At 41.6% G+C, this 11,523-nt stretch overlaps 1 protein-coding gene across 3 annotated transcripts in view; it reads right to left on the minus strand.

The window, feature by feature from the left end:
• EIF3E (eukaryotic translation initiation factor 3 subunit E) overlaps positions 1-11,250 on the minus strand; it is a 42,848-nt gene extending 31,598 nt beyond the window's left edge. For 2 of the 3 annotated variants that reach the window (XM_036338069.1, XM_036338067.1), the window contains exons 1-4: positions 11,093-11,250; positions 6,188-6,302; positions 4,623-4,740; positions 491-533 (exon numbers count right to left, since the gene is read on the minus strand). In XM_036338069.1, coding sequence (XP_036193962.1) covers positions 491-533; positions 4,623-4,740; positions 6,188-6,302; positions 11,093-11,182 — 366 coding nt within the window. In that variant the 5' untranslated portion in view covers positions 11,183-11,250. Of the gene's footprint in view, positions 1-490; positions 534-4,622; positions 4,741-6,187; positions 6,303-9,532; positions 9,602-11,092 lie in introns of all 3 variants that reach the window. The other variant, XM_036338070.1, reaches the window with a different exon arrangement.
• Positions 11,251-11,523: the final 273 nt, after the last annotated feature.

Consider the following 11,523-nt stretch of genomic DNA (forward strand, 5'->3'; position numbering starts at 1 on the left):
CTAGTATGCAATGCCTTATGCTTTGAGTTAACACAGGGGAAAAGAGATTGGGAGATAGCTAGAAAAGTCTGTATCATTTCTTTACTTGTGAATTTGGGGATTTATGAAGGCCTTGATAATGTTATGATCTACTTTATTCCAAAAGGCAGCCAAAGTATTACTTAATTTTATTACTCAAGGCATTTCCCATTCAAATATAGTTCTGTCTTTACTTATTGGTTAACCCATCAGAAACATAAAACATTATTATCTGATTAGTCTGAAAAAATAAATCCAAATTTTGAGACCTTCTGTTACCTAAAGGTAAGTATATTATTTTTCTATCATTACCAATTTTTAAAATCTAGTTTCAAAAAACATACCAGATATTACACTTAATCAATGGATCTGGAAATTATATTCTTGTCAAACAAGGAACCTATCTATACAGCACTATTCTTTAATTACCTTATAACATGACAACTATAAAAGTTTTCAAGACACTACTTACACCATGCTTGTCCGCCAAGTAGTCAAACAGCATCCGACCATCCCTTAATAATAAAAAACAAAAATTACTGTATTTTTAGTCCACAAAAAATAAGCACATCCAACTTCTAACTTATTATCCACATAAAGCCACTTTAAATACCTTAATACCCAAACAGCAGAAGTAAAATAAGACTTCCAGAATAAAATAAACAGAACAGTAAATGTTTTGAAGAAATATAAACTCAAGAATTGCAAGTTTTAAAATTCATTTCAGATTTTTTAGTCCTAACTGAAAACCATGTGTTCTGTCATACCACATCCATGGTAATGCCCTTTAGAAGTGTTTTTAGGTAATAAAACCAGAACATTATGACTATTTTTAGCGTGAGGCCCAATGGTCAACTTAGGTGATAACTTACTGAAAATGATACATATGGTCCCAGACGTAAGATGGTTTGACTTAAGAATTTTCAACTTTGCAATGGTGCAAAAATGATACATACTTTAAAATTTGATCTTTTCATGGGCTAGCAATATATAGTGTGATAACTATCTCATAATGGTGGGGAGCAGCAGTTAAGTCACAGCTCCTAGTCAGCCTTGCGATCATGAGAATAAACAATTGACACTCTACAGTGTATTCACTGCATTAGGTAATTTTTCCCCATTGTAGGCTAATGAAAGCATTCTGACTTTAATCAACATATGTGTGGCTATATGTTATGTTGGAAAGGTTAAGTGTATTAAATGCATTTTTTAATTATGATATTTTCAACTTACCATGGGTTTACCAGGACACAACCCCATCGTATGTCGAGGAGTTTCTATATTTGCTATCTTGGGTATACATTTTAAATAGAAAATACATTCTTACAGAACAAAGACTGGAATATGTGGACTGTACATACTATTAGGAATTAATCCTATATAAAAATTTGTCCCCCTCCCAATTTGTTACTATTTTTCATAAGGACTGTAATTTAGCAAATTTACAAGATTAATAAATCATGCCTAACTTATAGGACATGAATGCTACACACCCTATGTAATTATTATATATATCAAAGTGTTAACCCAATTCAACTTTTATTTTTTTAGCTTTGCATAATTTGATATGTTGGCAAGATGGTATAATGGTGACAAAGACTCCATGGAACAAGTGATAGATGGGTACCATTGCCTACCTTCTAGACATTTTCAAATATAAAAACATTTTTTAATGCTCCTCCAAGCATGTAAGCTGTGGCATGTCTTTCAAGAGCATACTTTTACTTGAAGAGTTATTTAATGAGGGGTAGATATGTTATCACTAAAATTAACATGGGTATATTAAAAGACAGAATATGAAATGTACATGAAATTTCAACATAAAAAGATTAAATAGTTTACATGTTTAATTGGGTTACAAGTTTTTAACACACAATTCCATCCTTTCACTTATCTCCAATTTAGTGTGTATTAAGCTACAAGGAGTCCTCTCTAATATTTGGTAAACAAATCCATATTCACCTTATTCATATCCTAAATCCCATTACATCCAAGTGTTTACATGACTTGACTAAATTTACAATTTAAATCCTAAATTTCCTGTTGTACCCTAATTTCTGGATTATTTCAGCTGTCCCTTTGTGGTTACTTACATGTGACTTGAAGGTCTATAATTACTCATAAGTATACATAAGTAGTTAAGTATTACATATGTATATGTACACACATACAGCTATATATAAATACATATTATATATGACTAGAGGCCTGGTGCATGAAATTCGTGCACTGGGGGGCGGGGGGGTGTGGATGGGTGGTGGTGGTGGTGTGTGTGTGTGTGTGTCCCTCAGCCCAGCCTGCACCCTCTCCAATCTGGGACCCCTCGAAGACATCCCTCTCACAAGCCAGGACTACTTGCTCCCAACCGCTTGCCTGCCTGATTGCCCCTAACCACTTCTGCCTGCCAGCCTGATCGATACCTAATTGTTCCCCCGCCGGCCCGATCGCCCCCAATTGCCCTCCCCTGCCAGCCCAGTCACCCCCAACTGCCCCCCCCCACAGGCCTGGTTGCCCCCAACTGCCATCCCCTGCCGACCCGGTAACCCCTAAATGCCTTCCCCTGCAGGCCATCTTTGACCACATGGGGGTGGCCATCTTGTGTGTTGGAGCGATGGTCTGTTTGCATACTAGTTACTAATTAGCATATCCCTCTCTTATTGTGTGTGGTCAATTTGCATACTGGTCATGACTAATTAGCATATCCAGTTATGACTGCTAGGGTGTCGTGACCAATTTGCATATTACCCTTTTATTAGTATAGATAACTTTATAAAATATAGCTATCTCTGTGTATGTGTATAGGTGCACCTGTGTGTACATATATGTATGTAGTAAAATATGGTGTGGTATAGTAAAATCCTAATATATACAAAAAGCCAGGTGCTGTCACGACCGGACAGACTACCAAACAGCAGGCTAGGGAGCTGAGGGAATGGGAGCTGTGGGCCCCCAACTGCCTGCAGTGCGGTGGCAGGAGAGAGCCGTGGGCCCAAATGACCAAAGGACCGGTCCAGCTCTCATGGCATAGCGGGGCGGGGCTGCGGAGCCTCACGGGGCGGGGGACTGTGGGCATGGAGCTTCCCGAAATGGCTGAGGTGGAGGAGCATCGCAGGGCAGGGGTGGTGGATGCGAGGCAGCGGAGGAGCGGGGCGGGGGCTGTGAGTATGGAGCTTCGAGGGCGGTGAGGTGAAGGAGCGTCGTGGGGTGTTGGAGGCAGGGCAGGGGCTGTGAGCGTGGAGCTTCGGGGGCTGCTGGAGTGGAAGAGCCTCGCAGGGCAGGGGCTGTGAGCGTGGAGGTTCATGGGGCAGGGGTCACAGAGGCAGAGGAGTGACGCTGGGCGGCGGACATGGCCCTGATTGCAGCTAGGCCTAGGGATCCTAACCACGCACGATTTAATCATGCGCTGAGCCTCTAGTCCTACATAATAAAAGGCTAATATTCAAATTGTCCCCTCAACCAGGAGTTCAACCAGGGGGTGGGGCTGGCCTGCCAACCGCCCGTGGCCCCTCCCCTCCCCGCCCCCAACCAACCCCCCCAATATGGGGAGGGCCAGCTGGCCAACTGCCCATGGTCCCTCCCCCTGGCAAGTCCTGCCCGATTGGCCCCCCCACCCTATGGGGGGGGGGTGCGGGGGCAGTTCCCATGTCCCCTCCCTCTGGCCGGCCCGGCCTGATTGGCCCCCATTGGGGCAGGCTGGCTGGACCCCACCCGTGCACAAATTCATGCACAGGGCTTCTAGTACATTATAATACGGGATAGCAATAGTGTAGTATTTGCTGCTTTTCTAAAAGATATCTAGTAATACTTTCCCAAATCACAAGTGAAAATTCAGAGCCAACCTCTCTAAAATTTGACTTGATAATATATCATAAGAACTAAAGGTACAACATGGCAAAATCTGCAATTTCTCAAGGGAATATACTGGTAGCTAAGACTTACCACAAAGGCAATATTCAATTTAATAGATTTTATTTTCAAACATTTTAAATAATCTAAAGGGCTTCAATTAGTGATATTAAGTCAGAGTAAGGCAAAACGTTTTCTTGGAAACCAAACAATAAGTTTTTCTAGCTAAGGAGAAGTTAGGAATAAAATAACCTTATCAGCTCTACACTACCCTCATTGGGCTGCGCATCAGGTTGGAAGGATATGGGAGAATGTAGCAAACTGATAAAGTGAGCTCAGGTTTTCCTTACAGCTAACAACCCATGTGCTCCAGGTACTGCCTAGGCACAGTGTTTCTCAACGTCAGTACTACTGACATTTTGGGTTGGATAATTCTTTTTTGGAGGGTAGAATATTGTCCAATGAATGTTTAGCAGCATCCTTGGCCGCTCCTTGCTAGGTGCCAATTCACTCCTCCTGTTGTGAAAACCAAAAATGTCTCCAGACATTGCCAAGGAGACAGAACTGATGCAACATAATCAGATTTAGGTACGTGGTAAAGAAGTTCTAAAAAGAATTTAATATTAACATTAAGACTTTCTTGTTCCTATACAATAAGGATAAATGAAAACCAATATATAAAGGAATCAAAGTTCAAATTAGCATTTGTATTAATCCAGGAAAGAGAATTTTTATAATTCTACTTAAGGAGAGGTTACCTGGTTGACTGCATTTGCCTTGTAGTTTCTGGATCTTCAAACATCTTCACAATTGGTTCTGTTTCTGCCTGAAGCTGTTTTAGTTGTGCAACAACTGTGGTTCTTTTCTCTCGCAAAGCTAATTAAAAAAGCAAAGGAGTACTATAATGTTAAACTATTAACTGCTCCCCAGGATGTTGTCTCTGGAAATTTTTCATTTTACTATATTGTGCATATATGTATTTACACTAATAGATTCATATGCCAATACCACCAACTCAATAACTTCCCCAGATCAAATTTCTTCTTTCTAGCAATGATAAGGCACATAAAGGAAGAAGGAATCCTCATTTTACTCAAGAGAAACTGGGGAATATACTGATACAGCCTGGGAGAGGGAAGGGAAGAAGGGAGGGGTGTCAAAAGGAAAAATGATCTAATTCTACATCCAGAGACTTCATTCCCAGTGTTTTTATATGTGTTCTCATTAAATTCTCTCAGGTGAGTATATTATTCCAGAGTTTCTGAACAGAGGTTCAGAGGAGTTTACATATTATTATTACGTTTTCAGCTAAGTTTAATGGGATTTAAATCCAGTCAGTAATCTCTCTTTTTTCTATAAATAAAGTAGTTCTGTAATCTCTCAAACCCAATTCTATAGTTTCTTTTCACTGCATCATGAAGTCAGAGAAAATTCACATATAACCTACCCTGCTAGCATATTTTAAAGTTTCAATAAGAACTTTTCACCACAAACTAAAATTTAAAGAGTGAATGTTATTGCAGGGAACTGTAATATAAGCCAAAAGATGATTATGTTTAATGTAATAACTCTGCATTATATATTACAAAGTATATACTAGAACAGTGTTTCTCAAAACAGAAGGGGATCTGTGATCAAATTTTGAGAAATGTCAATTTAAACAAAGTAAATTGTGTTTCTGTACTGAAAGAGTTCTTAGATTATTTTAAAATACTCTATGCATAAAAGAAATGATATAGAATATTTCAGTATTTTCCAAACTTACAGACCACCATTTTTAAGGAACATCTATTACCACAGAAAACAGGGATTTGAAAAACACTAGACCAGTAATTCTTCAATGTGGACACTGGGCCTCAGCCAACGGTTTCTAATTAGGCTGTAGAATTTGCATTTCTAACAAGCTTTTCCAGGAGAACTGATGATACTGGTCCGGGGACTGTAGTTTTGAAGACCATAGCTATACCCAAATGAAAAATAAACCCCTAAGGCACACAAAATGCTAATTGAAAAAGTTAGTCAACCCAAAAAATTGCCAAAGTCTCAGATAATTCTAACGTAACAATCTGATTGATAACTACAACTCTGACGATACTATGAACGAAATACTATAAACTAAAAGTATTTTATGACCATGTCTTAAAGCAATTTCACATCTTTTATGGTGTGAAAATAATATGCTTTATTTAGAAGACCTATAACCTAGTATTACCTTTTTCATCCAAAGAACTCTTTTGGCTAAAGCTTTTAATAAAATCACAAAACTTTAATTCACACATCCTCTGTTCACAAGACAAGCTTCAGTTCTAATGACAAAACTTACCATGAGGAATATCATCAGAATAAAGGTTTTTGTATACATCCATAGCAAAGTCTACCATGTTGGTATCACTAAGAAGATCCAATTTTCCTTGTAATAATTCTTTTTCATTATAAATCTGCAAGTGAAAATTACTTATTAGTAAGTATACTGAAGTTCCTCCAAACAAAATGATTAATACCAAGATAAGTTTACCTGGAAATATACTTTCTGAAATACAATTTTTTAAATAAAATATTACATAGTATTAATTCACCCTCTTAAAAGAAGACAACCTACAGAAACATAATAATATTCTATATACCTATTAACTTAAAAATGAAGGCAACTGAACACTGCAGATCCATTCCCACCTAATTCTAATTCTCTTATTTTTTTATGTGTCCCTATAAACCACCTTTTATCCTTCTAGAACAAGACTATGCCTAAATAAACAACCACACCAACTCCATAGGTAGGCACATATAGTTGTCTCTTCTCCACATTCAGGTAATTAGAACTTTAACTATTAAATTGATTTAACATTTTAGTATCTCAACATCCACATGATGTTTTCCCATCTCTATTTAAAGTAGCCTCTCCTTTATTCCCACATATTTTTTCACTAGTTATAGTCCTTTATAATGCTTCCCCACCCATACCACTGAAACATAACTAGCATCCAATTCTCTAAGTCAACCATGTCGTATCCATTTTTGCTTTGCAGAGAGTTCAAGAAATATAATTTAACCCATACTACAGGGACCAAATAAACAAACTCTCAAGAACATGAAATTAAGTGTATTAAGCAATATTTGGAGATTCTAACAATAGTATTCAGCGGAAGAGAAAGTAATAAAAATAAATTTTTAATTAAACAGTCATCAACATAAGGCTTCAGCAAAAGAAAAGGTTTTCATATTAAATTTAATTTTGCCAAGGGAGGTGGGAGGCAGGGACGATGCGGGAAGGCTCCCACATTTTACACCATGAAAAGAAAAGATGAAACTGGTCAAATGGTATAGCCATGAGATCAAAACTGAATCTTACAAACCACATAAATAACTCCTACAAAAGCCCTAGCTGGTTCGGCTCAGTGGATTGAGCAAGCATCAGCCTGCGGACTGAAGGGTTCCAAGTTCGATTCCGGTCAAGGGCACATCCCGGGTTACGGGCTTGATCCCCAGTAGGGAGCATGCAGGAGGCAGCCGTTCAATGGTTCTCTCTCATCATTGATGTTTCTCTCTCTCTCTCCCTCTCCCTTCCTCTCTGAAATCAATAACAATATATTTTTTTAAAAAGAACTCCTACAAAATAGGATCCAATTGAAAATGGCTAAAAGATTAATATGCCTATATCAATAAAACTTAACCAAATACCCAAAAGGCATTAGAAAAGTTCTAAACTTAATCATAAAAGGAAATGCAAACTAAAACCACACTAAAAACTAAAACACCTGACACCAGTCTTGGTATAGATGTAGAGCAGGGGTGGGGAACATCTGGCCCATGGGCCATATAAGGCCCGAGTAATCATTTGGTCTGGCCCTGCCAAGGCACGAGGGGTGTTATTTAAATGTTTGACCAAATATAGCAGGCTTATTTTTAAGTTCATAATTTTGTATGGCCCTCAAATGATGTTATAAATATCCAAATGGGCCGTGGCAGAAAAAAGGTTCCCTACCCCTGACGTAGAGTCACAAACATTTATTCTGATGGACGGTGTACAACCACTTTGGAAAGCTATTTTTATCTCCTAAAGTTAAACATATATTTTGACCCAGCAATTCTGCTCCTAGGTTCCCAAGAAAAATAGCATTTCCAATAACGATCATAGCAACACTATTTTTTTTAAAATATATTTTATTGATTTTTTACAGAGAGGAATGGAAAGGGATAGAGAGTTAGAAACATCGATGAGAGAGAAACATTGATCAGCTGCCTCCTGCACACCCCCTACTGGGGATGTGCTCGCAACCTAGGTACATGCCCTTGACCGGAATCGAACCTGGGACCCTTGAGTCTGCAGGCCGACACTCTATCCACTGAGCCAAACCGGTTAGGGCTAGCAACACTATTTTTAACAGCCAAGTCTATCAACGTTAGACTGAATAAACTGATCTACCTATCTCTATCTATAAAAGGCTAATATGCAAAGTGTCCCCTCGGGAGTTCGATCACCCACTATGACGTGCATTGACCACCAGGGGGTGGCACGGAACGAAGGAAGGCCCCGGTCGGCAGCCGCAAGACTCCGATTGGCCCTGATCACCGGTTAGGCCTAGGGATCCTACCCGTGCACAAATTTCGTGCACCAGGCCTCTAGTACACAAATAAAAGGACATAAATTCAGTACTGAAAATCAACAAACTACTGCCATCCTAAAACTTGGATGACCTTCACAATGTTGAATGAAAAGAAGTCACACAAAGCAATATGAGAGGGTGAATGCTTAATTCCATTTATATAAAATCAAAACCTGCCCTAGCTGGTGTGTCTAAGTGGTTAGAGCATTGGCCTGCACACTGAAAGGTCCTGGGTTCGATTACAGTCAAGGGTAGGTACGGGCCTTGTAGGACCTGTGGGAAGCAACCAATCGATGTGTCTCTCTCATATGGATATTTCTCTCTGTGTCTCTTCCCCCTTCCTTGCACTCTCTCTAATATCCACAGGTGAGGATTAACAGAGGGGGTCACAGAGAAGACACAAATATGTATTTATTTACTCATTTATCAAATAATCATTCAAAGCCTTTATTCCAGACTCTATTTTATGTGCTGAGAACAGACAGCAAAGAACAAAACAAAGTTCCCGCTCTCTCCAAGCTTATATTCTCCAACATTTCAAATTGTCCTCCTGTATCCTGGTCACTGACTCTCCCAACCACCTATCTTTCAAAACTCAACTTAAAGCCTCTCTTCCTCAAAGGCCTTATGCCAGATTAGAATCTCCTCAATTTGATAGCACTCTGCCAGTACTTTTTTGACACATTACTTTTTGCCTTATACTTGAGAGCTTGTTTGGAGGTTCTAGCAGGGGAGCGCAGCTACTCGTATACCCTTGACCGAAGACCGGTCCTCTCCTGGGGGGGGATGGGGGGGGGTGGTTGTCCTCTTCAACCAAGCGCGCAGCTTCGGGAGGGAAGCACATGGATCGGTGAGGGAGGAGGGGGACACCCGCCTAGCCAGCCAGATCAGCCGAATCAACCCTGGCGATCAATGGGGTGACATGTCGCAGCCAGATCGCCCTCACATCCTGCCTTATACTTAATAGACCTTCATCTCCTCTAAAAGAGAGGTACGATTTTAGCGGTGAGGTGTCTGGATTTTACCTTGGATTTATCACATTTCCACAGCAGCCCTATACGTACTTAGTAACTGCTCAACAAATACTTCAGCAACCTCTTGGGTGCACTATGGCCATCTCACCAGCATTCTCTCTAGGAAGAAAGAACTGAGCCCAGTTACTTTGCACTGATTCTCAGCCGCCATTTATAGTTTTTGTTTTGCCCTATGATATACTAATTTACGCTGACACACTCCTCCCTTTTATCTGCCTTGGAAAATGGAAGTATAAAGAATACATGAAAATGTGAAGTTTGGTTAGTTTAAAAACATTTCTACAAGTAGCTGGCAGTTATTTCTCTATTTCTTATCCAGAAAAGAAAACAGAAGGCAGACTGAACTATTATATTCAAGCTTTAAAATACAGGTGGTAAGTACATCCTTTGTGAAGAAACACCAAGGCAAAACTATATCCTGTCAAAATAAAGCTTTATGAGGAAAGACATTCTTGAACATTTTTAAAATGAACTGTGTGTTTCCTAACATCAGCAACTTCAGAGTTGTCTGTACGTGCTTAGGCAAGGATCATATGAATTTGAGGATTATATGTTTAATGAACCATATATACAAGAAAATCCGAAAAGTTATCAGAACAAACCAATGTTTATTTGTAGGGCTCATTTCGTCTTACTGCTATTGGGGGACAATCTATTTCCCAAGTCTGGAATTCCCTAGATAGACCTATGTTTACATCTGCTTCCAGAAACAGAATTCATTTATCTCTCTGGCCTATAGCCTAATGTTTTCATCACAGTAACACTGCCTAATGATCATTGAAATGCATCAATTTCCCAATAAACTCAAAGAATAACCCAAGCTCAATATTTCAAAACTCTTAGGACGGAGGCATTTTTAAAAACCAAGTACCGGGGCCGCACTTATTCAATATATCTTGAGTAGCTTGAAATTAACATCCACCACGATTCCAATCACTCGGAGAATATGCATCTCTAACTGGGAAAGAACTTTTAGGTTACAACGTGTCGGGTGTGCTTTTTTGGGTGGGTGGGAGTGGGGTCCCCATCCGCATCCGCCAAACTACTGCTTTACTTGGAAGAACTGGCGACGTATCGAAAGGCCAGGAAGACTCAATGCCAAGAACGCACAACTTTACGGCAATCAAAGTGCTGGACATTTCAGCGTAAGAAAATTAATCCACACGACCCGGCCGGCGAACAGAGCCCGCCCAGTTCCCGGAAGGAAGTGACCATCTCTACCCTCCGGGGCGCTCGGAGCGGCGGGTGCGAAGGGAAGGTCCGGCGGAGCCCGCGGCGCAGCGCTCACTTCCGAAGGGACCTGAGGCGGAAGTGCCGGGGCGGGCACCGCAGGCAGTGAAGCTGACGCTGCTCTCCTCCCCGACTTCCCAGGGTCGCCTCGCCCCTCCTCTCCTCCGGGCCGCGAGTCCGCGGGCCCAGTCCGCTCCGGGGACGCTCAACTCCCAGGAGGTCCTGACTGCCCGGCCGGGACCAAACTCGCGGCCACCCCACACGTGTGTCAGGCGAGCCCGGGCCGCCGCCGCCGCCCCGCGGGCCTGCCCCGCGCCTCCCGCGCTCCCACAGCGTCCTCGCACCCAAGGCCCCGCTCACCTCCTTGACGGAGAGAAACTCAAGCAACGGGAAGACTAGATGCCGATCCAAAAAGTGAGCGATGCGAGTGGTCAGGTCGTACTCCGCCATCTTGCCAAAGAAAAGGAGAGGCTCAGGCCACAACAACTTTATTGGTAGCTCCGACGCGCGGACAGGCCCCGTGGCGCGCATGCGCAGTGATTCTACTAACCCCGGTGCGGGGCGGGGCGGGGCGGACTCCCCGGTGCTCGGAGTCCGAGAGCGCACGCGCGGGGGCTCTGGGCTGCTTAGGGACCAGGCGGATCGGCGGCAAGTTCCGCCTGTTTGAAATGCTGTCAGTGCCCTATGATCCATTCCGTTCATAATGCTGAAGCCTCAGAATTGCTGAAGCAATGCAGATTGCACTGTGATGGGGCGGGGGACAGGATAACGAGGACCCCGCTCTCCAGAAA

This window comes from Myotis myotis, unplaced genomic scaffold (genome assembly GCF_014108235.1).
Source record: "Myotis myotis isolate mMyoMyo1 unplaced genomic scaffold, mMyoMyo1.p scaffold_m19_p_16, whole genome shotgun sequence".
Taxonomy (NCBI): domain Eukaryota; kingdom Metazoa; phylum Chordata; class Mammalia; order Chiroptera; family Vespertilionidae; genus Myotis; species Myotis myotis.